General features: G+C 38.4%; 1 protein-coding gene across 2 annotated transcripts in view; it reads right to left on the bottom strand.

Moving 5' to 3' along the window:
• LOC115227414 (large neutral amino acids transporter small subunit 1) overlaps positions 1-23,770 on the bottom strand; it is a 75,392-nt gene that overhangs the window by 47,355 nt on the left and 4,267 nt on the right. Inside the window, exon 1 of one of the 2 annotated variants that reach the window (XM_036507444.1) lies at positions 22,482-23,316. The exons of the other annotated variant lie outside the window; for it this stretch is intronic. Within the exon in view, the coding sequence (XP_036363337.1) occupies positions 22,482-22,676 (195 nt within the window). The 5' untranslated portion in view covers positions 22,677-23,316. Of the gene's footprint in view, positions 1-22,481; positions 23,317-23,770 lie in introns of those variants that run through there. 2 annotated transcript variants of the gene reach the window in all.

Below are 23,770 nucleotides of genomic sequence, written 5' to 3'. Positions count from 1 at the left end.
GGGAATGAAATATGAAGAGACACAATAGTTAGATACTAGTATGAGCACAAACAATATGGATCTCATCCATAATGAGAAAGTGACACCGACACTAATTTCAGATCACAATATAATTGAGCTGATTATGTATGGACCAAAGGAGTCAGCAGACATGTAGCTTATGAGAAGCACCCTAAATCTATGCAATCTGAACTTCCATAAAACAGACTGGAAGTCAGTAGAAAAAGAGATCATCAAACAAGATTGGCCCCAATGTCTCTCTACACCTGACATCAACATGAACCTCAAAGAATTCATGGCTATAATGCAAGCCATATACTATAAGTTTGTCCCAGAAAGAAAAGCCACCACAAGAAAAAATTTCCAGGAAGAGGAAAGTTCTTATGAGATGGCATACAAAGACTACAATCTTCCTAAATAGAGAACCCAATAGTAGTGAAAAATCCTGCTTGCAAACAACACTGCTGGAGATTGAGAAAAATCTGAAATGTTCTCATGAAAAGAGAGAGCAGACAAAGAAACTTGGATGATAGAGAATATAAAATCAAGCCTAAAGCATTCTTTAAGTATGCTAAAGAAACTATCTCTGTGTGTTGCAGGGTAGTTCCACTCCTGCAAAGAGGTGGTTCTATCATGGGAAATCCAGTGAGGATAAGTGAAACATTAAATGAAGACTTCTTAAGTGTTTTCACCCCAACCCTTATGGCACATGCAAGTCAGCAAACCTGTAGAATTCTTAACCATACAGATATAAAAAGGAAGGAATCAACATAAAAAAAGATGTAATACTGGCCATAGATTTGGTAGATGTAAACTCAGATTCTGGCCTTGATGGATTCCTAGCAATCCTCTTATTGAAGTATAGTGTCAAAAAAACAGAATTATACCAGTAGCAGATGGAAATCGTCCAGAAAAGTTGGTGGCATTGCTAAATGCACATGTCTGCTTCTTTAGCCAGTACCCACTGGCAAACCGATGCTAAAACAAAATTGGCTGTTACTGATAAAGTAAAACAATGATTGAAAGACCACTGATGTCGCTATTAACCAGTAGGCTGAATAAAAATTTGTTATGTGCAACAGAAGTAAAATAAAACAGAAGAGTTTATCCATAAATATTTAGTTATGTCATCTTATGCATGTTTCATTACCAATGAGAAATGCCAGTTATATAAGGAAGCTTTATCAGTTGATTGTATTGTAAAATCTTCAGAGAATACATAACTCTCTTAGTAATCTTTAGTATTCATTCTAGACATAAAGATTGCAAATAAGAGTTATGTAATCTCTGAAGATTTGATAATGCAGTTGGTTAAAATGTTTTTTTAAAAATATAACTGGTATTTTTCAGACTCTTTCTATATATTGTGTCCAATTCATTCTATCTTCACTTTCCCTTCCTGTATTGCTTGTCACCCAGCATGTCACTTTGTCTGCCTGCACACTCTTATTTCTTTTCTCCTGGGCCTCTGCTGTCTCAAAGTCACCCCTGGATCACAGGGGGTGGAGTCACTGCAGAGAAGTAACACAGGTTCTATCAACTTCCTGCCATCTCAATCATATTTCCTTGAATATAGGTACCTATCTCAAACTCCTGAGTGCACTACCATTCAATCAATTGTCTCACATTCTTCTCATTGCTGTCATTAATGCCTTCATCATTCATGCTTTTTGTTCAATAAAGAGGTGGACATATGATTGTGAGGTTCCTTTAGTCATAATACAAGGTTATGGCTACCTCTCAAGTGCTGGTGTTGTGAAAAAGCCCATCCCATACATTCTGTAAAGTATGATGTTTGTGAGAATCTTTTAGCGTTGTCGAGAACATGACACCTCGGTAGAGAATATGCATGTGTGTATAAGTGTACAGATGTGTGTTTGTTTATTGTAGCTAGACGTGTAAAGTACGTTTTAATTTGTCTAGTTGAGGAATTTTTCAATGGGAGTACTCTACAACTAATTAGAATTAAGTTGGAACAATGACTCGTGTCATTGTTTAAAAATTACAAGAGTAATTTACAATGAGCTCAGTTCTTACACTGAACTGTACAAAGTGCTGACACTATAAACATTAAACAAATTTGGATAAATTCTCCTCCCCTCACGTAGACGTTGATAATGATGAGCTGTAAGATAGAAGATAGTATTTCTCATCCTCCCAGTAACTCTCATTCCACCACCACCCCTCAGACAGAAGTCAACATCTTTTGTGGTAACTACATATCCTACTATATTGCAAAACATATTTATTTCCTGACGTATTTCACTTAATGCGTTTATATTTATATATATTACTAGCACTATGACTCGGCAACGCCGGGTCATAGTGCTAGTGCATGCATATACAGCTGCGTGCGCACATACACGCGAGTACTGTTCAAATCTCCGACCCATCACATACAGTTTCAGGCATTTTGATTGGGTTTTGGATAGAAAATTCACAAGTAAGTCACTTCTATTGATTTTTTAAAGGCTTTGCGGGGTGATTGGGGAAATGTAAAGATGTGCACGACCACCCTTGGACGGTTTTGAATGACCATAAAAAGTGTGAGCCCTCTAACTGAAAAATTGTGGATTTGTATAAAGGACACGCACACAGATATTTTGCTGTTTATATAGAGAGATACTCTATATGTTTAGAAATTATTTTTATGCATAAAAGTGATCGTGTTTCTGGTTTTTATTTTATTGTTATTTTTTCGAAAGTATCTTTCAGGACGCATTATCACTTTATAATATGAAAATCAGTGGGAAAATTAACTTCGCTTAACAGTACTTCGCTTTACGGCAAGATTAATTAACTCCCTACTTTCGCAACGCTTGTAGGATCCCTGTAACTTGCATCAAACTGCAGTTTAAATATGATAATTTAAATCTAATTTAATGACCGTTAGCTTGTTTATATCATCGGAGAAGATGGTTTTCGGCCGATCACGCGGCCATCTATGCATCTATTTCCTCCTCTTCGTTGTCCGAAGTAAGTCGACAACATCGTAGAGGATGTTTGAACGGTCCAAAAAAGAGATAGTCGGAAGTGGTGAGGTCTAGATTGTATGCAGGCCGTTCTAGCAACTCGAAACCCAAATTTTTCAATGGTTTCAAAGGTGTAGGTGGCCGTATGTGGGCGTCTATTGTGTAACAATAACACTTGCTTTGACAATAGACCTCAGCATTTGGTGCAAATTGCTGGTTTCAATTTGTTGGCTAGTATTTCACAGTAGTTTAGACTAGTTTCCAGATAATGTTCCACGTAATGTTCCAGTATAGGCCCTTTTGCAGCCTAAAAATATATAGCGAACTCTAGTGAACTTCCTCTATCTATTATATACACATACATTCGAACGTAGAGATAATAGCTAACCTTTGGAGGCTGTTTAGGCTCCTTTGTGTCCATTACTCTGATTAGTTGGTATTGGCGCAATTTATCTCTTACTCTATCGCGCACCAATATGCAACCCAACCAATCGCAGCCTCCAAATAAATCACGTGAGACAGTCTGTTCTCAACTCCAATTTTGAGCCTACCATTATCTATAAAAACTCAACTTCTCCTTGTCTCAAAGTCTGTTGGTCTAGCCACTGACTACACGACAGCCAGTTCCAGTGACGACGCCAGACAACACCCGTCCAACAACATCACAGCGACCTCCAGCTTTGTCGCCACCATCATGTCTCTCACCAACGATACCAACAACGCCTCTACGTACACAGCACCAGCAATGTTGCACAGGTTCTAACATAGCGCTGTTCGCGAACCACTTCACCATGCTTAACAGCCAACATACAACCCATACACGTAAATATATGAATAAATTTTCTGCAAACCTACTCGGTTGTGTCTTTCTTTTCCAATTGGCACATCATATGTATTATTTCAGCCTTCTGATATGAGACGTTTAGATGGTCACACTACACGCACCGCGACCCACTATCTATAACGGTGACTACGACCATCTATAAATCAGTTAGCATCACTTTTTCTGCGCAGTCAAGTCATGAATTTCATTTTCGCTAGCGATTTTGGGTGTTTCCACTCTATACTCTGCCTTTTGGATTCCAGCACAAAATGATGGACCCAGGTCTCATCTCCTGTGGCTATTCTCTCCAAAAAGGCTCTACCTTTATGGTTGTAGAGATCGAATAAACATTGACATATCTCTACGCGTCTGCGCTTATATACTTCGGCAAGCTCTCTTGGCTCCCATTTCGCATAGGCTTTACAGAAGCGAAGCTTGTAGATGATTTCGTATGTAAAACCATGACTAATTTGCTGAGAAAATACTAACTTTTCAATGGTCGCTTCAGTGGTCGTTCTGGTCAACCGAACCGTCTCTCTAAACAAAAGAAAGCCTTTTGAGTTATCCAAATATTGGAAAATAGGCAAACGCTTCTAGGGTGATCAGTGGGGAAGGTTGACTGGTGTCCTGCTCCCTCATCGAGCATTACGCAGGTCTTTTAGCACGAGAGCGTTGAAGGTAGTACGACCAACCCAAAAACAGTTTTGGCGAAGTGCGGTAATTTTTTTCATTTCCTCTAGTATGAATCTAAGCGCACGCACACACACACACATACACCCCCACACACACAAGCAGAGACGTACACATACAGACACAAAGAGACAGACATACACACATGGATTTCAAGAGGTCAGGTGTCAAAAATTCTATTGAAAAAGATTTCTTTTGAATTTAATTCTAGATTTCTTTTCTTTTCAGAATATGTTCAGGTGTGTGTGTGTGTGTGTGTGTGTGTGTGTGTGCGTGCGCGTGCGTGTGTAGGTTATGGAGACAGTTCATAAACAACTTTTAAAAATAATTGGAAAAGTTACCTAGATCATTGTTTTATCTTATGCCAGGAAAACTTTGGTACACTCACAATTCAAAAATATGCTGAGCAACCCAAGCCACAACATCCAATTCACAATGGAATTTAATCCCAGGAAACTTGCCTTTCTATATATTTTAATTGCAAACACGGATGGAAGAATAGACAAGGACATGTTCTATAAACCCACGGACTCCATGCACTACCTGCTTTTCACATCATGTTCCCCAAGACACATTGAACATACCCTTTAACCTAGCAAAGCAAATATACCCAATAGTATCAGGCCCATCTAAACGTGAATAAAGATTGGATGAATTGAAGAATATACCTATCGAAATAGAATTCCTACTTGGCACAATCCCCAAATGAATAGATTGAGCAAAACATATTAATGTCCAAGAACTTAGGAACCCCCCCCCCCCAAAAAAAAAAAAACAAGGGAAAATATTCATCATACATGTCAACCTTCAACCCCAGAAGCATCAAAACATTCGACCACATCCATAAAAACCTCCCCATTCTATTTGATGTTGAAAAAAATCAAAATGATTCTGGAAGCACATCAAATCATCAAAAGCAAAAGACATCCCCAAACCCTAAACCACATTCTGATTGGATCAAAAATACATAAATCTCCAATCCAACAGTGACAAAAAACGCGGAAGAAGAAATTATGGCACATGCCTATATCTAACTGAAGGACCAAAGTCGATGGACTTCTTTTGGATTCCAAAATATGTTCAACGAATGCTCATGTCATACTACGACAACCTGAGGATGAGATTTACAGCAGGAAAGTTCACAACGGAGTGGCAACGGCTTGAAATAGGTATTGCAGCCGGATGCACGATATCAGTCATCTTATTCGTGCTAGTCACGGATATGCTACTCAGATCTACAAACTGTGAGAAAGCTGTTACAAAGACACAATTAAGGGCTTTTATGGACGACATAACTATATTATCGGAAAGTAGAGAAGCAGCAGAGGGAACGCTAGAGCGGTTGGACGAACTGATAGGATGGGCAAGGATGAAATTCAAAGCCAAAAGATCTCGAAGCGTGGCTTTCGTGAAAGGAAGGCAAGAAGTGAAATTCAAGATAGGAAGTGAAGACATACCAACGGTGAAAGAACAACCAGTAAAGAGTCTCGGTAGATGGTATAGAGATTTATTGAATGATAAGAAGCAAGGGAAAGAAACACACGAGTTAGTAGAACAAGGATTAAAGGCAATTGACAGAACAACGCTGCCGGGAAAATTCAAGTGTTGGATACTGCAATTTGGGCTGTACCCAAGAATAATGTGGCCATTGCAAATGTACGAAATGGTCTCGAGTAGAGTAGAAATGATGGAGCAAAGATGCAGTGTGTTTATCAGAAAATGGCTTGGTCTGCCGAAACCACTGAATACAACTGCACTATATGGAAAACTCGAGCTGCAACTACCAATAACATCAATCGCCGAAGAATATAAGGCAGGAAAGGCAAGGACAGTAATGATGCTAAGGTATTCAAAAGATCAAAGCATCCGGGAAAACCCTCCAAAGGTACGAACAGGGAGGAAATGGAAGACGGAAGAGGCAGTAAACAGGGCGATCGGAAAACTAAAGTACGCAGATATAGTCGGAGCGACGCAAGAAGCTAGAACCGGCATAGGGTCGCAAAATTTCAGGCCATTTTGCAAGAGCAGTGTAAAAGAGATGAAAGAGGCAGTGGTATACGAAGTGAGAAAGGAGGAAGAAGAAAGGCAAAATGTACATTTGGTGCAATGCAGTCAACATGGACAGTGCCTGAGATGGGAGGAATATGTGATCAACCGCAGAATATCATGGAAGGAACTTTGGGCTTGGGAACAAGCAAGAACATCCTTCCTGATCAAGTCTACCTTCGACGTTCTACCCTCACCGGCGAACTTAGTCCGGTGGAACATAAACAAAACCGATGAGTGTAGATGCGGAGAGAAAGCGACGGTTAGACATGTTCTGTCAAGTTGCAGACTAGCACTTGAAAGATATACATGGCGGCATAATCAAGTCCTCGGTGTCATAAGCGCAACACTCAAGGAGAAGATCGAGAGGTACAATAGGGGAGAGTACCCAAAAGTAGAAAAGCACAGGAAAGTATACTTCCACAAAGAGGGAAAAGGTTATAAAACCAGACCTAGAAGTAAAGTATACGCGATGGACGAAAGATGGAAGGGATACTGGGAGGTGGCCCCGGACTTGGAAAGACAAGTAGTATTTTCACTAATAAAAACAACAAAAAGACCGGATTTAGTTCTATGGAACAGAGACCGGAGAATAGGAATTTTACTAGAACTGACAGTACCTCGGGAAGAGAACATCGGCAACGCAGAGGAACGAAAGGAGAAGAGGTATGAAAAGCTCATCGAAGAATGTAGAGAACAGGGATGGAATGTCGAATATTATCACCTGGCTTCATTGAAAAGAAAATGACAACGCTTTTCAAAAGAAGATTTGTTTTTTCTAGCCCCGAGCTGCGTAAACTAATAAGGAGAGTACAGGAGGCGGTCGAAAAAGCCAGCTTCTATATATGGCTGAAGCGGGAAGATCGAAAATGGCTTGAAAGCCATAAAACACGCCGGTGGGAAATAACATCATTCGGTGAGACAAGCTGACTGACAGGTGACGGTCGTTTAGAAAAAGCGCGGGCTAAAACTACGCGCCTTCACTAGTCAGTTAAGGTGAGTCAGTGTCACATGACAACTTGCTGAGTCTGCCTGCTGACAGGTGATGGTCGTTTAGAAAAAGCGCGGGCTAAAACTACGCGCCTTCACTAGTCAGTTAAGGTGAGTCAGTGTCACATGACAACTTGCTGAGTCTGCCTGCTGACAGGTGATGGTCGTTTAGAAAAAGCGCGGGCTAAAACTACGCGCCTTCACTAGTCAGTTAAGGTGAGACAGTGTCACGTGACAACTTGCTGGGGTTGCCTGCTGGAGCCTATGCGGCAGGTATTTAAAGGGAGAAATTTGACAAGACAGTCAGTCACCGGCTGACACTCGCTGACGATACATTGAAGAGGCCAGGGAACAGAAGAAAGAAGACATGCACCCAACACCAGAGCTGAAGACACCTCCGAAAGTGGGGGGTGGGGGGCGCCACGTCAAAACGGTAGAGGAGTAGGGGCCTAAACCGGACGTGGTTCCTCCTGATGATGTCTTGAGCTAACTGGATCCTATAAAGGAGCTGTTGTGGTAGCAGACCACGAAACACGGTTGTAATTCCTATTTGTAAATGGCCAAACCTTCAAAGTAATAGTCAACTTCACCTGCAACTCAGAAAATTTAATCAACGTAATTACATGCGATGGATGCTAGCTAAATTGCATAGGACAGACTGGCGTGTCATTACGTAAAAGAATGACGATTCATCGCCAACAGACCCGAAACGAAAATACAAGCAAAATTCCTTTAAATTGTCACATTGCAGTTTGTGCAACATCAAAATCTTACTCCTTACAAGTGCTCAAACTTTTTCACCCAACAACAAAGAATAAATAAATAAATAAAAAAAGTGTTCATTAACAAATATAAACCACAGTTAAATATGGAAGCTCGAAGTAAGGTGAATAAAATATGCAGCTCGAAGTAAGGTGAATAAAATCAAAATAAACAACAGGGTATCAAGTGGTAATGCAATACAACCGTTTGAAGTGGCTCCATTTCATTGAACAATGCAATCATTACATCAATTTAAATGCAGTGCCATCTTCAGCTGCTCCAATAAATAAATGGAATTACAACAAGTAGGACACCTTAATATATGGATCATAGAAGTTGCAGTCTATTCTTAGCTACAATAGCAACAACAGAAATTTCTTCCATATTCTTGTTTTGTTAAAATATCTAAGAAAAACTATATTAATGTGTCCTACTTGTTATAGTTCCATTTATTTATTGGAGCAGCTGAAGATGGCATTGCATTTAAATTGATGTAATGATTGCATTGTTCAATTAAATAGAGCCGCTTGACACGGTCTTACTGCATTACTACTTGATATCCTCTTGCTTATTTTGATTTATATATATATATTATATATATATATATATATATGCGCGCGCACACACACGCATGCACGCATGCACATACACATACATAAACTGACTTGGAAATGGATGTGTCCTTTTCAGTCATGCAATAAAATGATATATATATATATATATATATATATATATATATATATATATATATATATATATATATATATACACATATATGTACATACATATTTATGTATATATATGCATATATAGGTACAAACGTAAACAACATGAAATACGAAGAAAAATTTGTGTATGCAAACAACTGGAGAAACAAATGGAAAACAGGAGTAACATAAAGAACGACCCTTCATCAGTTATCGGCTGTCTATCTACTCCTCATTCTCATGCTCGAAATGAAGAGTAGATAGACAACCGACAACTGATGAAGGGTCGTTCTTTATGTTACTTATCTTGTTTTCCATTTGTTTCTCTCGTTGTTTGCATACACAAATTTTTCTTCGTATTTCATGTTTACGTTTTGTGACGTCCTGTATCCATATATGCATATATACATGTATGTATGTATGTATATATATATATATATATATATATATATATATATATATATATATATTATATATATATATATATATATATATATTTATATTTATATATATGTATATATATAAGAAAATGGATGTAATAACAAGGGGAAACTCGTGATTTTCGCTGGTATGCCTTTAATTTAATTAGATAACAAAGAAGGAGGAAGCAGAGATGAAGGTAGCATTTACGATCGTTTCGATTTACTGGTTTAAGTAAATCTCTTCAGAATGTGAATATATATATAGATGCATCGGTTCGGATGCTAAAATAATTGAAACATATGTGATGATAATATAAACGAAGGTAGTAAGTCTTATATCAAATTTTGTTCTTGCGTTGGTAAATTCGCTGGTTAGCGGTTTGATTGTGGTAGACTAGTTAGTTTCGTTGGGTAATTAGGGCGGGGTGAGTATTATTTAGGTGTGGGATTCCTAGTTTGATTAAGCACATTTTTTTTTCGCACGTGTGTATTCAATTTTCGGCGGTGTAGGTGAAGGGGGGTAACTCTTATATAACCTAAACTACGGTTTACCAACCGAACCACCTGCTACCGTACCACCTTACAAAAGACTGTACCTACCCAGGTAATAACCAGGAGCGACTTTGGATTTAATTATCCCTTAGAGATATTAAATCCCTCTAACTGATACCCACACTATATGTGTGTGTATGTATGTACATATATGTATATATGCATAAATATTATTTATACATACATACATGCATGCATACATACATGCATGCATACATACATGCATGCATGCATACATACATACATATATACATAGACAGACAGACGTACACACATATAAAGTGAGTGATGAGTAAAAAAGTGTTTTTATATGTGTGTGAAAGAATAAGTGAAAGAGGGCGAGAGAGTGTGTGTGAAAGGGGAGAGAAAGATTAAAGAAAGACTAAAAGAAGGGAAAAAGCGATGGTGTATGCTATTAAGCAAAAACTACTCAATATGGTTGATTATTATTGATTCAGTGCTGAAGTTTCATGAGTTGCTGCTGTTGCTGTTGAGCGAACGGTCTTCGTCCCAGAGCTCGCAAGAAGTCCGAAACGTGGTCCTTTGCTATTCGTAAGACCCGCAGAAAAGAAAGCAGGTCATCGACGGATGGATGAATGCGCATCCAGGCTCAGCGGTTGCGTAGGAAGTCGTGGACAAGAAACAGGAAGAAAGAGTGAGAGAAAGTTGGGGCGGAAGAGTACAACAGGGGTCGCTACCACCCCCTGCCGGAGCCTCGTGGAGCTTTAGGTGTTTTCGCTCAATAAACACACACAACACCCGGTCTGGGAATCGAAACCGCGATCCTCCGACCGTGAGTCCGCTGCCCTAACCACTGGGTTATTGCACCTCCATGAATTGCTGCTCAGATTGTCGTGTTTCCGATCGTCCGGTGACGGACGGTAAAGCAGAACGGTTTGTATTTATAAGTTAACTATATTATGAGAAAATGCAAGTCGTAAATTATAAATGAGATTCAAAGGAAACAAATAGTGTGTGTGTATTTTTTTTAGTGGTTGATTGTAGTTGGAAGGTGGTTAAGATTAATAAGATTAATAACATCACTTCTTATAGGCTGACCCATGTCAAGGGATCTTTATCTTTTGACCTACAGATTTAAAAAATCATTTTTTGTAACTAAACACTTTCAAACTTCGGACACTGGTAGAATGTGTCGGATCTTTTCGCTTTGACCGGTAGATTTTTTAAATAATTTCTTTGTAACTAAACACTTTTAAACTCCGTATACTGGTAGAATGTGTTACATAAACATCTTTTTCTCTTGGCTTTCTTGAGAAAATTTTGTAGTTTGTAAGCTATTTGTTGTTTAATTTCTTGCATTTCGGCAATTTCAACCAATCAATGACGTCTATTGAGGTGGATACAATTTCTCCGGTTCTTTGTCAACAACATTTTCTGGCGGTGCCATATCAGTTACAAAGAAATTATTTTAAACATCTGCCGGTCAAAGCGAAAAGATCCAATGTGTCATATAAAACATCTTTTACTCTAAGCATTTTTGAGAAAAACTTATATTTTCTCAAAAATGCTAAGAGTAAAAGATGTGTCCGAAGTTTGAAAGTGTTTAGTTACAAAAAATTATTTTTTAAATCTATAGGTCAAAAGGTAAAGATCCATGTCGAGAATCATGTATATAAATCCAGTGTTTTTTTTCCTTTTTTAGATTGAATGCATGCTGTAGCAACTGGAACCTTCTTATTCGTTGAAGTATGAACGTTACAAAGAGAATTGATCTAAAAGATGAATAATCGAAAGCGACGTTGAATAAAGCTGATACAAGCCTCTCTCCGACATTGGAAAAATCTCTACACAAATAATATTAAGTAGAAGCAAATCAGCCACTGTGCACGGATATCAAGTAAAAAAAAAAAAAAGAGAAAAATTTAGCCGCATAAAAGCACATTTCGAGAGCATATCCTCAAGATATTTGTCCATGAAATACGTTGTTACTGAACCATATAATATGAAATAAAACAGTATTTGATAATGCTAAAGATTGATGGACAACGAATACATACATACATACATACATACATACATACATACATACATACATACACACACACATACATACATACATACATACATACATACATACACACACACATACATACATACACACACATACATACATACATACATACATACATACATACATACATACATACATACATACATGCATGCATACGTACGTGCCTGAAACTGTTATCGAGAAATCTCAAAATGAAGGTCTTTTATCTTGCAGAAGTCAACTGTTATTTATAGATATAGGGAGAATAGATGGAAACTATGGGCCGTTAATTAAGAGGTCTGCAAGTCTAGAAACAGAAATATCCATTTAGTTTTACTTCAGACATCATTGAAGATATTTTAGCCCATTAAGACAAAACATGTCGGAGCCAGATTATGGGTGACGGGCACAGTCACAGGGGACGCCACGTGCTGAAATGTGCTTGAGGGGAATCAAGCTCACTTTAATATGTTGATTCGGTGAACGTGGGAGTGGAATGTAAATATTGTCAACAAAACTACACAGTGGAATTGCCTACCCCAATTTTATTAATGAATAGTGTCATTATCTGCGTAATTAATTATCATATAAATGGATATAGAAAATAACTAACTCCAGCAAAAGAATTTAGAAGTTCAAAAGTACACCGGACAAAAACGACAGTTTAAATAAGAGTGTATTGACGAAGTTTCAAATACTTAACCCAGAAAGAAGCTTAGAAGAAATCATGTGTTCAATGTGTAACGGTTATAGTGTTCGTTGTTGTTATTGTAACGGCATGTTGTAAATTGTGAAAGATGAACGAAGAACAGTGATTGAAGCTGTAAAGAAATGTTTATTTACTGGTACCTTAATATATGCCTTACCACGACAGGTGGGCTAGTGTAATAGTATAACACAGTTGGTAAAACATGCAAGGTAAAGAAAGTCAATCTCGGCCTGTATATGTGTGTACACGATCTCATAGTAGTATATACAGAGATATATGGTAATGTTACAGAGAAAAAAAAGTGAGTTAGTGAAAATGAGAGTAGTGGGACGAAACAACTGCTTCGTTGGTGAGTTTCCTAAGTTGTCCCTTTGTGCCTTTTCCTTCAGAGACGGCGTTTTGTTCAGCTGATCAGCCAGACTCGGTTCTCACTAACTGATGTTGTTCTAGCAAATTCTAGTATTTATAACTATCCAAAACTAGTTAGAAGGAGAGACGTATTGTTGAGAACAAAAGATTTCGTTGGTAGTACCTGTTATCTCAATTCTAACTTTTGGTGAATAGAAGAGGTTAGAAGGGTCAAGTGGCAAAGACTTTATTCTGCTTAGTGAAGGCATCTGGTAAATGTAACTGCTGTCACTCACAAAAAAAAACTATTGTTTTACTGTGAGAAAAGTGCTGTTGAACTGCTAAGTGAAATTTGGCGATCGAGGATCAAATCCACGCCATGCCTGCATAAAGCCACTACAAATGTAATACTCGAGACAATGATATTTCATCAGAAAGATTTGAAATGTTGTAAGGATTCACCAACAGAAGGGTTTTTTAAATATAATAGAAAAGATTTACAAAATGACGTAAACTGAAATTATTATTTGCATGGCAAGAAAAGCATGGAGAATAAGTTGAGATATCAAGAAAATAGTGATATAAAATTATATGTTTCCTATCTGAACTAGTTATTATAAAAGAATTATTTCCTGGATATGTAAAACTTTCAACAGAAACCGTCAGATTATTAAAGTTTTCCAAACCCATTAAGAATAATGCTTACGATACCTATAACTATGGCTCAGAGGTGAAAAGCGTTAGTAAGCAAAAACTTACAAAGACATACTTGTAGTCATCTAAGACATAAGACATTAGATTATTTGGTGATTTTATCTGTAGAAAACAATATTGTGCAAATGATATTGTTAAAAAGATTTTTTTTTTTAAATTGCAGATCCTAAAGTAGGGAGAATATGTTTTGGTTACAATAATGTTTTCAGCATCCGTTCTTTTGTTCATATTCCTTAATGTACGTAGAAAAAATATTTTTACATCTACAAATCAACGGCACTCTTCGGACTTTCTCTCGTCCGTCCGTTCGTCCATCCATCCATCCATCAGTGTTTATAACAAAAAATACAGTGGTACCTTGACTTACGAGTGTCCCAACTAACGAGTTTTTTCGAGATTCGAGCCGTCTCTCGGCCGATTTTTTTGCTTTGAGTTACGAGCTAAAATTCGGGTTACGGGCCAGCTTCTGATACCCCACTGCTAGTTGGCTTAGCGAACGCCACAGTGAACGCCGTAACATTCGCACAGCAACTCGTGTCTCACTCGATAGCTAGACTGACATGCACGTTAGCAAGTACGAAGATCATTAGTAGATCGATAGCGAGTCAGACATGCGTGTTAACAAGTGCGAAGATCATTAGTGGATCGTTGGCTAGAACGGGTGGTAAAATGCTTACTTAGTCGATCCAGGCTAGAAGCATCAGTGTTGTGCTCGCAACTGTGCTTGCAGTTATTTCGCAAAACTTCGTTTTTCCAACCATGGGTCCGAAGAAAGTGAGTGTGAAGGACAGTGCTGAGAAGAAGCGGATGATGTGCATTGAATTAAAGAAAGAAATTATCGAAAAACACGACGAAGGTGGTGCATGTAGTCGACTTGGCGAAGCAGTAGGAACGTAACACTTCTACGATCTGCACCATACTGATGCAGAAGGAGTCGATAAAGGCTATAACGCCAGCCAAGGGCGTTAAAATAATTTCTAAACACCAGACATCTATCCATAAGAATATGGAGAAGATGCCGATGGTGTTGTTGACGGAGAAGCAGTTCGCAGGAGATACCGTGACGGAGGCTATAATCTGCGAGAAGGCACGAGCTATTTACACTGATTTGCTGCAGCAGACCCCAGGCACTTGTATGGACGAGGCATCGGGTGAGCCGTTTAAAGAATTTTAAAAAGAGGACCGGCATCCATTCCCTCGTCAGGCATGATGAGGCAGCGAGCAGGGATATAAAGTCAGCTGAGGATTACCTCGAAATTTTTGCCGGAATTATAGCAGCTGAAGGATACATCCCCCAGCAAGTCTTCAACTGTGACGAGGTAGGACTTTTTGGAAGAAGATGCCAAGGAATATAACTGTAGAGAAGAAAAGGATGCCTGGCCACAAACCCATGAAGGTTAAGCTAACCCTTGCACTGTGTGTCAATGCGAGTGGCGACTGCAAGATTAAGCCGCTACTCATTTATCATTCGGTAAACTCCAGAGTCTTTAAGTCACATAAGATTCTGAAAGGAAAACTGCAGGTTATGTGGAGGGCAAACCTGAAGGCATGGGTCACCAAGCAGTTCCTTGTGGAGTGGGTAAATTTGGTCTTTGGTCCTGGCGTTAAGAAATATCTCCAGGAAAATAACCTACCCCTGCAAGCCCTTCTCGTCCTGGACAATGCACCTGCTCACCCATCTAACCTCGAAGATGACATCCTCGAAGAGTTCAAGTTTATAAAGGTTCTCCACCTTCCACCTAACACCACCCTTATCCTGCAGTCCATGGACCTGCAGGTGATTTCTAATTTCCAGAAGCTCTTCACCAAGCACCTGTTCCGTCGCGACTTTGAGACGACGGAGAGTACAAATCTCACCCTTCGACAGTTCTGGAAGGACCACTATAACATCGTGATATGCCTCAGAATTATCGATATGGCCTGGCAGGGTGTTACAAAGAGGACCTTTACCTCTGTGTGGAAGACGCTGTGGCCTGAGGTTGTGTCTGAAACGAACTTTGAAAAACTCGAACCCGAAGTGGTAGTGGTGGAGGAGATTGTATCCCTTGGCAAGTCCATGAGCCTGGACATGAATGAAGGTGACATCAATCGAGGAGCACTCCGAGGAACTGACAACGGAGGAGCTAAAGGAGCTACAGATGCAGCAGCACGTGGAGGTTTTGCAGGAAATGAGTAACACGGAGGAGGCGGAGGAGGTTATCTCTACAAGTGCGATAACGGAAATGATGGGAATGTGAGAGAAACTTTCAGACTTTATTAAAAAAAAAAAAAAGAAAGAAACACCCAGAAAAAGTTGCAACTGGCGTGTGACGGCACTATTTAATGACACTTGCCTAACTCATTTCAGAAACATTCCGAAAGGGAAGATGAAATAGACCTCATTGGACAGATTTTGGCGATCTTTCGTCTCTAGTAGACCTTTCCGTCGATTTCCGTAAAAAAATTTTTTTTTTTTTACATATGGGCTTGCGGGAACTTTTGAAGTAATATACATACATATACACATACACCGAGTAAAAAATTTCAGTTATCTCTTTCTTTCACATATTACTCTGTCTCTTCACACACACTAACAGAAGCACTTCACTTACACAACATACTGTCTGTCTCCCACACCCAATCAAACACACACACACACACACATGTACATCAATGCTTGCCATGCACGGTAACTTCAAAAGAACTTCCCTCGTCATACAATCGCTTTCTCTTAGTCTCTTTCGCTCTCATTACTTCAAAAGTTCCCGCAAGCCCATATGTAAAAAAAAAAGAAGTTTTTTTTACGGAAATCGACGGAAAGGTCTACTAGAGACGAAAGATTGACCAGATTTTTATCGAAAACTCTTGCAGGTGAAAGTGAGGAAAACGTGGCGAAAAGAGCAAAAAATCAACGAATAAGATTCAGTTATTCAGTTCAGCCTTTCTCCTTCACCTCCGTCAGCATCCTCAAACCGTCTGATCTCCAAGGTAAATGTTGTACATTATACTTAATAAAACCAGTTTATTGCAGTACATTCTATTGTATTTGTTTAAATACTGTATTCGTTATTTATAAGTACATTTTGCGGATCTTTTCGGTTTGAACGGCAGTTTTTTCTAGCGGTGTCATATGAAATTGTCACCCATAATTATGACCCTAGTATTGATCTATTGCATTTCAATCTGTTTTAGCGTTAGGGTTAGGAGTGGGGGTAAGGGTATTTTTTTTCTTCAGAAATGTAAATAAACCCAATCTGTTTCTTAAACGAGGGACATATTCATACAGCACAGAATGTTTTCATCTCAATAGATGTCATTCATTGGTTCAAATTGCAGAAATTAAAGAAAAACAACAACAAATATCTTACAAACCATAGAATTTTCTCAATAAAACCAAGAGAAAAAGATGTTTTATAAACACATTCTACCAGTATACGAAGTTTAAAAGTGTTTAGTTACGTGGAAATTATTAAAAAAAAACTGCCGTTCAAACCGAAAAGATCCCATTTTGCTTATCTAAAAATATGTAACAAAAAGAAAACCAAAAAAACTGTGGTGTTTTTTTTTTGTGGGACCGGAACAGATTAATAACATTTCAGTTCCATTTCAATAGGGAAAATTGATTTGACATACGAGTAATTTGAGTTACGAGCTCCGTTACGGAACGAATTAAATTCGTAAGTTAAGGCACCACTGTATATTGAGATACTTGCCAGTAATGTAAATACAGTCTCTGTCTGTCTGTCTCCACCCTCTCTCTCTCCCTCTCTTAATTATATCACTGACAAGATTCAAAACTTTGATGCTGTGTTTGAACTGTTCTCTTTAGCTAGTATATTGTAATAAATGCTATTCCTACGTTTGCCATTTCCCCCTTGTAGTAGTAGTAGTAGTAGTGGTGGTGGTGGTGGTGGCAGCGGCGGCAGTAATAGTAGTAGTGGTGGTGGTGGTGGTGGTGGTGGTGGTAGTGGGGATTAGTGGTGGTGGCGGCGGCGGCGGTGGTGGTAGCAGTAGTAATGTTTTCAAATTTGGGCCCAAGACCTGGGATTTTTTTTAGGGGAGGAGGGTAGTAGATTACGTCGACCCCTGTAATGGATTGGTACTTTCTTTTATCGACCTTGGAAGGGCAAACTTGACAGCGGGATTTGAACTTAGAACGTAATGAGCCGGAAGAAAGTTCGTGATAATTTCCAGTGCTCAACTGGTACTTATTTCATCGACTTGGAAGGATAAAAAGCAAAGTCGATCACGGCAGAATAAAGATGATGATGATAATAATAATCCCTTCTACTAAAGACATAAGGCCTGAAATTTGGTGGGGAAGGGACCCCAATGCTTAACTGGTACTTATTTCATAGACCTCGAAAGGACGAAAGGTTAAGTTGACCTCGGTGGTATTTGAACTTAAAATATAAAGACGATGGAATGCCGCTAAGCATTTTGTCCGGCGTATTAACGATTCTTATTTCTTTATTGCCCACAAGGGGCTAAACACAGAGGGGAAAAACAAGGACAGACAAAGGGATTAAGTCGATTACATCGACCCCAGTGCATAACTTGTACTTAATTTATCGACCCCGAAAGGATGAAAGGCAAAGTCGACCTTAGCGGAATTTGAACTTAGAACGTAAAGACGGACGAAATACCTCTTTCTTTACTACCCACAAAGGGTTAAACACAGAGGGGACAAACAAGGACAGACAAAGGGATTAAGTCAATTACATCGACCCCAGTGCGTAACTGGTACTTAATTTATCGACCCCGAAAGGATGAAAGGCAAAGTCGACCTCGGCGGAATTTGAATTCAGAACGCAGCGGCAGACGAAATACCTATTTCTTTACTGCTCACAGAGGGGACAAACAAGGAAGACAAACGGATTAAGTCGATTATATCGACCCCAGTGCGTAACTGGTACTTATTTAATCGACCCCGAAAGGATGAAAGGCAAGGTCGACCTCGGCGGAATTTGAACTCAGAACGTAGCGGCAGATGAAATATCGCTAAGCATTTCGCCCGGCGTGCTAACGATTCTGCCAGTTCGCCGCCTTAAGGCGTATTAACGATTCTGTTAGTTTGCTGCCTCACATGATGATGACATGACCAAAATATTGCCCCATAAAAAGTGGAGAAATTGTCAAAGTACAAAGACCTCGGAATTGAAGAGTCCAAGATGTGGGATGTGAAGGTGAAAACAACACCAGTAATAACTGGAGCATTGGATATGATAAAAAAAAAATATGTGGACAAAAACGTACGTGTACCCGGACCTTCAACACTATATACTATCCAAAAAATAGCCCTGCTAGGAACAGCCCACATCCTACGCAAGACACTATCAATTCAATAATACAACCCAAACAAAACAATCTACAAACACAAGGCACACTCTATATAATAAATATCTAGCAAAATAAACAACCGCCACAACAGGTACTCTACAGGCCGGATACCCAACAGAAAAACACAACTCACATTACACACACAATACAAACACTTATGCAAAAGACTACAAAAGGACCCTATAAGAATACAAACTGATGCAATGCAATACCGGGAAGAGTTTGCATTCCACCAACAACAAAAAAGAACGCACAATGCTGCATGCATCCTAGCAACACAGAAGTGAGTGTAGTAGGCGATGCAGTAAAATTCTACCTGAAACTATCAAGAGTTGAATAATAATAATAATAATAATAATAATAATAATAATAATAATAATAATAATAAAGTGCAAAAAAATCATGTTAACTGGAACGGCATTATCGCTGTGAAAACAACATCCATTCAGGAATTTATTTATGAATTTTTTAAATACATATTTAACCTGTGAATTTGCGTGTGTAATCTGGGAATGCATACAATGAGCTTCTCTACCCTAGGTGTACGGAAAGCACTCGGCGAGAAACGGAAGAAAATTTGAAGAAAGAAGGAAAAAAAAAAAATAATAATAGTAATAATAATAATAATAGACATAAATGGGCTAAACACCTATCTGAAAAACTCTGATGACTGTATGTTAAAACTTGTCTTAAAGCATCATACTCAGTAACAAGACAGGCAAAGGAATATCTAAGTGAATTCCAAATACAACAAATCCCAGAATTAGACGTACTGGAATCAAGCACAGGAGAAGCTAAGAGTATGAAAACCCGTGCTAAAACTACTGCTTTAGATATTCCTACTGATAAATAGCAAGTAAAACCTCTAAATGGCAAATACCCAAAGAGAGCCTAATAATGCCGATGTTGACAAAGCCCTTGCCCATCAATGGTTAGTGTCTTCTGGCTTAAAATCAGAAGGGTTTATCATAGCAGCCCAAGATCAATGCTTACCTACAAGGAGCTACCAGGCCAACTTATTAAAGAACGGTAGTAGCCCAACATGTCGTGTATGTAAACAACAGAATGAAACCATTGATCATGTTGTCTCCATGTGCAGTCTTCTTGCGCCTACAGAGTATCTCAACAGGAATGATAGAGCTGCACAATATATTCACTGGGTAATTTGCGAAAACCTGGACTTGCCCCATGATAAAAACTAGTGGGAACACAAACCACCTCCAGTGCTTGAAAATGATCACATCTCGCTCCTCTGGAACTTCACCATTCAAACTGACAGAAAGATGGATTCGAATAGACCAGACATTATATTGAAAGACTTCAGACAAAATCATGCCTCCTCATTGATATGACTGTCCCAATCGATATAAAAGTATTTGCCAAGACCTACCAAAAACTGAGCAAGTATTAAGATATTGAAATAGAAATTGGCAAAATGTGGAACCTGAAGACTAAAGACTAAAACAATACATGTTGTCATAGGGGCCCTAGGAATGATAGCAAAAGGGGCTGATTGCTACCTATCTCAGATACCAGGAAACCCCCAAAAGGCAGAGATTATGGCAGCTACGAGAGTCAAACATAAAGGTTGTCCCAATTGTCATCGGAGCATTGGGACCAATACCACCCAACCTGAAAAAACATCTAGAAACTTTAGAAATAGCCTACAATCTAGGTGTATTGTAAAAATCAGCATTACTTGGAACTGCACGTGTACTGTCTGTCTGAGATTCTTGTTGCGACTCGACAGACAGTACAAACCCCCGATACACACAATATCTTCAATCAACAAAATCATGATATTGGACATTGTGCGACGTCTTTAATAATAATAATAGAAAGGATTATTATTCACAGACTTTTTGAGCGCAATGGGCTACTCGACCCGAAGAAAACTCTAACTGGGCCCCACCTGCAAAGTAATGTGCTGTTTATCTTGATATGAGATCACCATATCGCACACATATGGTTGTGATGCATGTGCCTGGTGTACCCTTATCAGACGAGTAGTCATGATGAGTATACTGGACTTCGTATATTTCACCCAAGTGTCACTCAGTAATGATGATGATTTCTTTATTAACCACAAGGGTTTATAATAAGAAAAACATTAAGTATAGCACAGGACAAAACAAATAATGTGTATATGTGTGTTGTTGGGTTTTGCTTGTAAACAAAACTAACAAAATTAAAAAAAAAACAATGTGTAACCCTCAGTAGAAAGGAGACGTTCGAGGACTGCTCATGGACAAACCCCATAAAAAGCCATGGGTACCCTGACTTTTGGGGTAGGTGCCTTTTTCCTTTCCTTTTTTTTTCCAACTACAGGCGTATGCTCAGTGCAGGCCCGTTCACTCGCACCATTCTCGCCACTTTCATCCACCTTTCAGCAAACTGATTAGAAGACAGCACTTCCCTCTCTTCCCATATTTTACTTTTCAAGCGAAACTTGAAGAAGTTCATCAGGGATTGGCCAAAGAGAAAAGTGTTTGTCTTAGTAATAATAATAACAACTATAAGGGCGTCAAAATTCAGCTTACCCGGGTTGCCAGCAACCCTTGGGTCGACCTAGGTAATAGAACGCAAGGGTTAAGCTTAAGTTTACCAAAATAAAATCATTGGCTTGTTAATTGTTAATAAAAAGTAATATACACCTGAACAGGTATTAACAATTATAGATTGATAACAACACACACAAAAAAAAAAAAAGAAATGAGTTTGAGTGAAGATATCTATATCAATATAAGAGGCCAGATAAGAATTACTATAATAAATAACATAAGTGTTAGTCTTGGGAAGTAAAGTTGGGAGGATTTAATTGGTATCTGTCAAAGCAGGTGAGAACGGAGGATAAAGTATTTTTAATGAAATACTTTAACGCACGCAGTGTATGTATGCTTGTTTGTTTGTTTGTTTGTGTGTGTGTGTGTGCGTGTGTGTGTGTGAGTGCGTTTATCTATTTGTAGCTATACATTCAGATTCATATATAGCAAAAGCCAGTGTCACACACAGAGATAGACATGCAAGTATAGAATACTTAGTGCGACTGCATCAAAGAGAACATTTGTAAAGTGACTATATATATATATATATATATATATATATATATATATATATATATATATCTATATATATATATATATATATATATATATATATATATATATATATATATATATATTTGTGTGTGTGTGTGTGTTGAGATTTGAAATTTCGGTTTCATTACTGATCTGTCATGTCAAATAAGAGAGAAAGACAGACAGGAGGAAGAGGAGGGGAGAGAGAGAGAGAGAGAAAAATGTTATAAAATAAATCATCCTTAAACATTATAAATCTGAAAGGAACGAGCTGAAATGGAATATTATATATAACTTCAACTTTTAAGAAATGCACCAAAAAACGAAAGAAATACTTACAGACCCGGCTCCTTCGTAGACTCCTCGGGGCGTGACAAATATTCCTGATCCAATAATTGTACCAATGATTATACCGACGCTAGAAAAGAGCCCAATCCTTTTTTGCAGTTTCACGGGACCTCTACTATCACTTGTTTGTGAACTGTCATCGGATGTCCTGCTTGGAGGAGACTTTTTGTTACTATCAGCGACCATGATCGAGAATTCTCCCGCAGAACGACGTAAACTGTGAACTGTGTGTAGGCCAACAGATTAGTATCTAATTTCTACTGTTATTTGTCGTATTTTATATGCATGTAACTAAAGACTGAATAATAGCTTTGTATTGATACATCGATGCATATGTTTTTATATTAGTTTGAGTTTGTATGCATAACTGTTTTGTGTTCCAATTGTGACATCTACCCACACACACGCACGCACTCACACTCACAAATATTTGTTATTCAAATTAATACTGAAAAGACATCAGAGACTAAGGAATTATACAACAGCAGAATAATTAGAAAAGTTCAATATTTAGTTGTGGCTAATCTAATAATTTAAACTTATCTTACACAGATTGGCAGACAGTTGAATTTGATAAAAAATATCTTTTACAATCTGAATGCTTTGTTGGAAAAATAATACAAAACAAAAGCTGATTAAAGAAAAACAAGGAACAAATAAAACTGCAAACCGCTTAACTCAAACACCCAATTAAAGCTATTTTATTCTTCTCTCGCCCCCGTTTCTCATTCACTTTCTCTTTATTCTTTTTCTCTTATTTTCTTTTGTTCGTTTCATTATTGTAGATCCAATATATATCCAATCATGAGCACGACTTTCAGCTCTTACCGTTTCACGTGCTCTCACGTGAAAGGCGTTGCTGTAGGCAATGTGGTCCAATGAAATTCTTCTGCGACATAATGGGCAGGTAGTGGAGAGGAGTGGTGATGAAGGGAGAAGCAAATCCTCTTGCGAGAGTTGTTGGTACAATTTACGTGAAATGACATATTAGTAAACAGACGACGCTTTTCAGCATAAATAATGAAATCATATTAGTAAACAGACGACGCTCTTTAGCTTAAAAGAAAGAAATCATAGTAAATAGACAACACCTTCCAAAACACACTCCTTCTCCTTCCCTTGATCATATTCCCCTGCGTACACACGTAACTTTATAATGAATAAAGAATTATGAAAGAGTGACATCATGTGAGCTAACAGTTAACAAAATTTCTACTTATATTTTGTAACTTTCCTTGAATTTGGTGACAGCTCACTTATTGTTATGGCTAGTTTTCGGT

The sequence above is a fragment of the Octopus sinensis genome, linkage group LG1, assembly GCF_006345805.1.
Source record: "Octopus sinensis linkage group LG1, ASM634580v1, whole genome shotgun sequence".
NCBI lineage: Eukaryota > Metazoa > Mollusca > Cephalopoda > Octopoda > Octopodidae > Octopus > Octopus sinensis.
The sequence above is the reverse complement of the archived record's forward strand: the minus strand, read 5'-3'. Positions and strand labels throughout refer to the sequence as shown.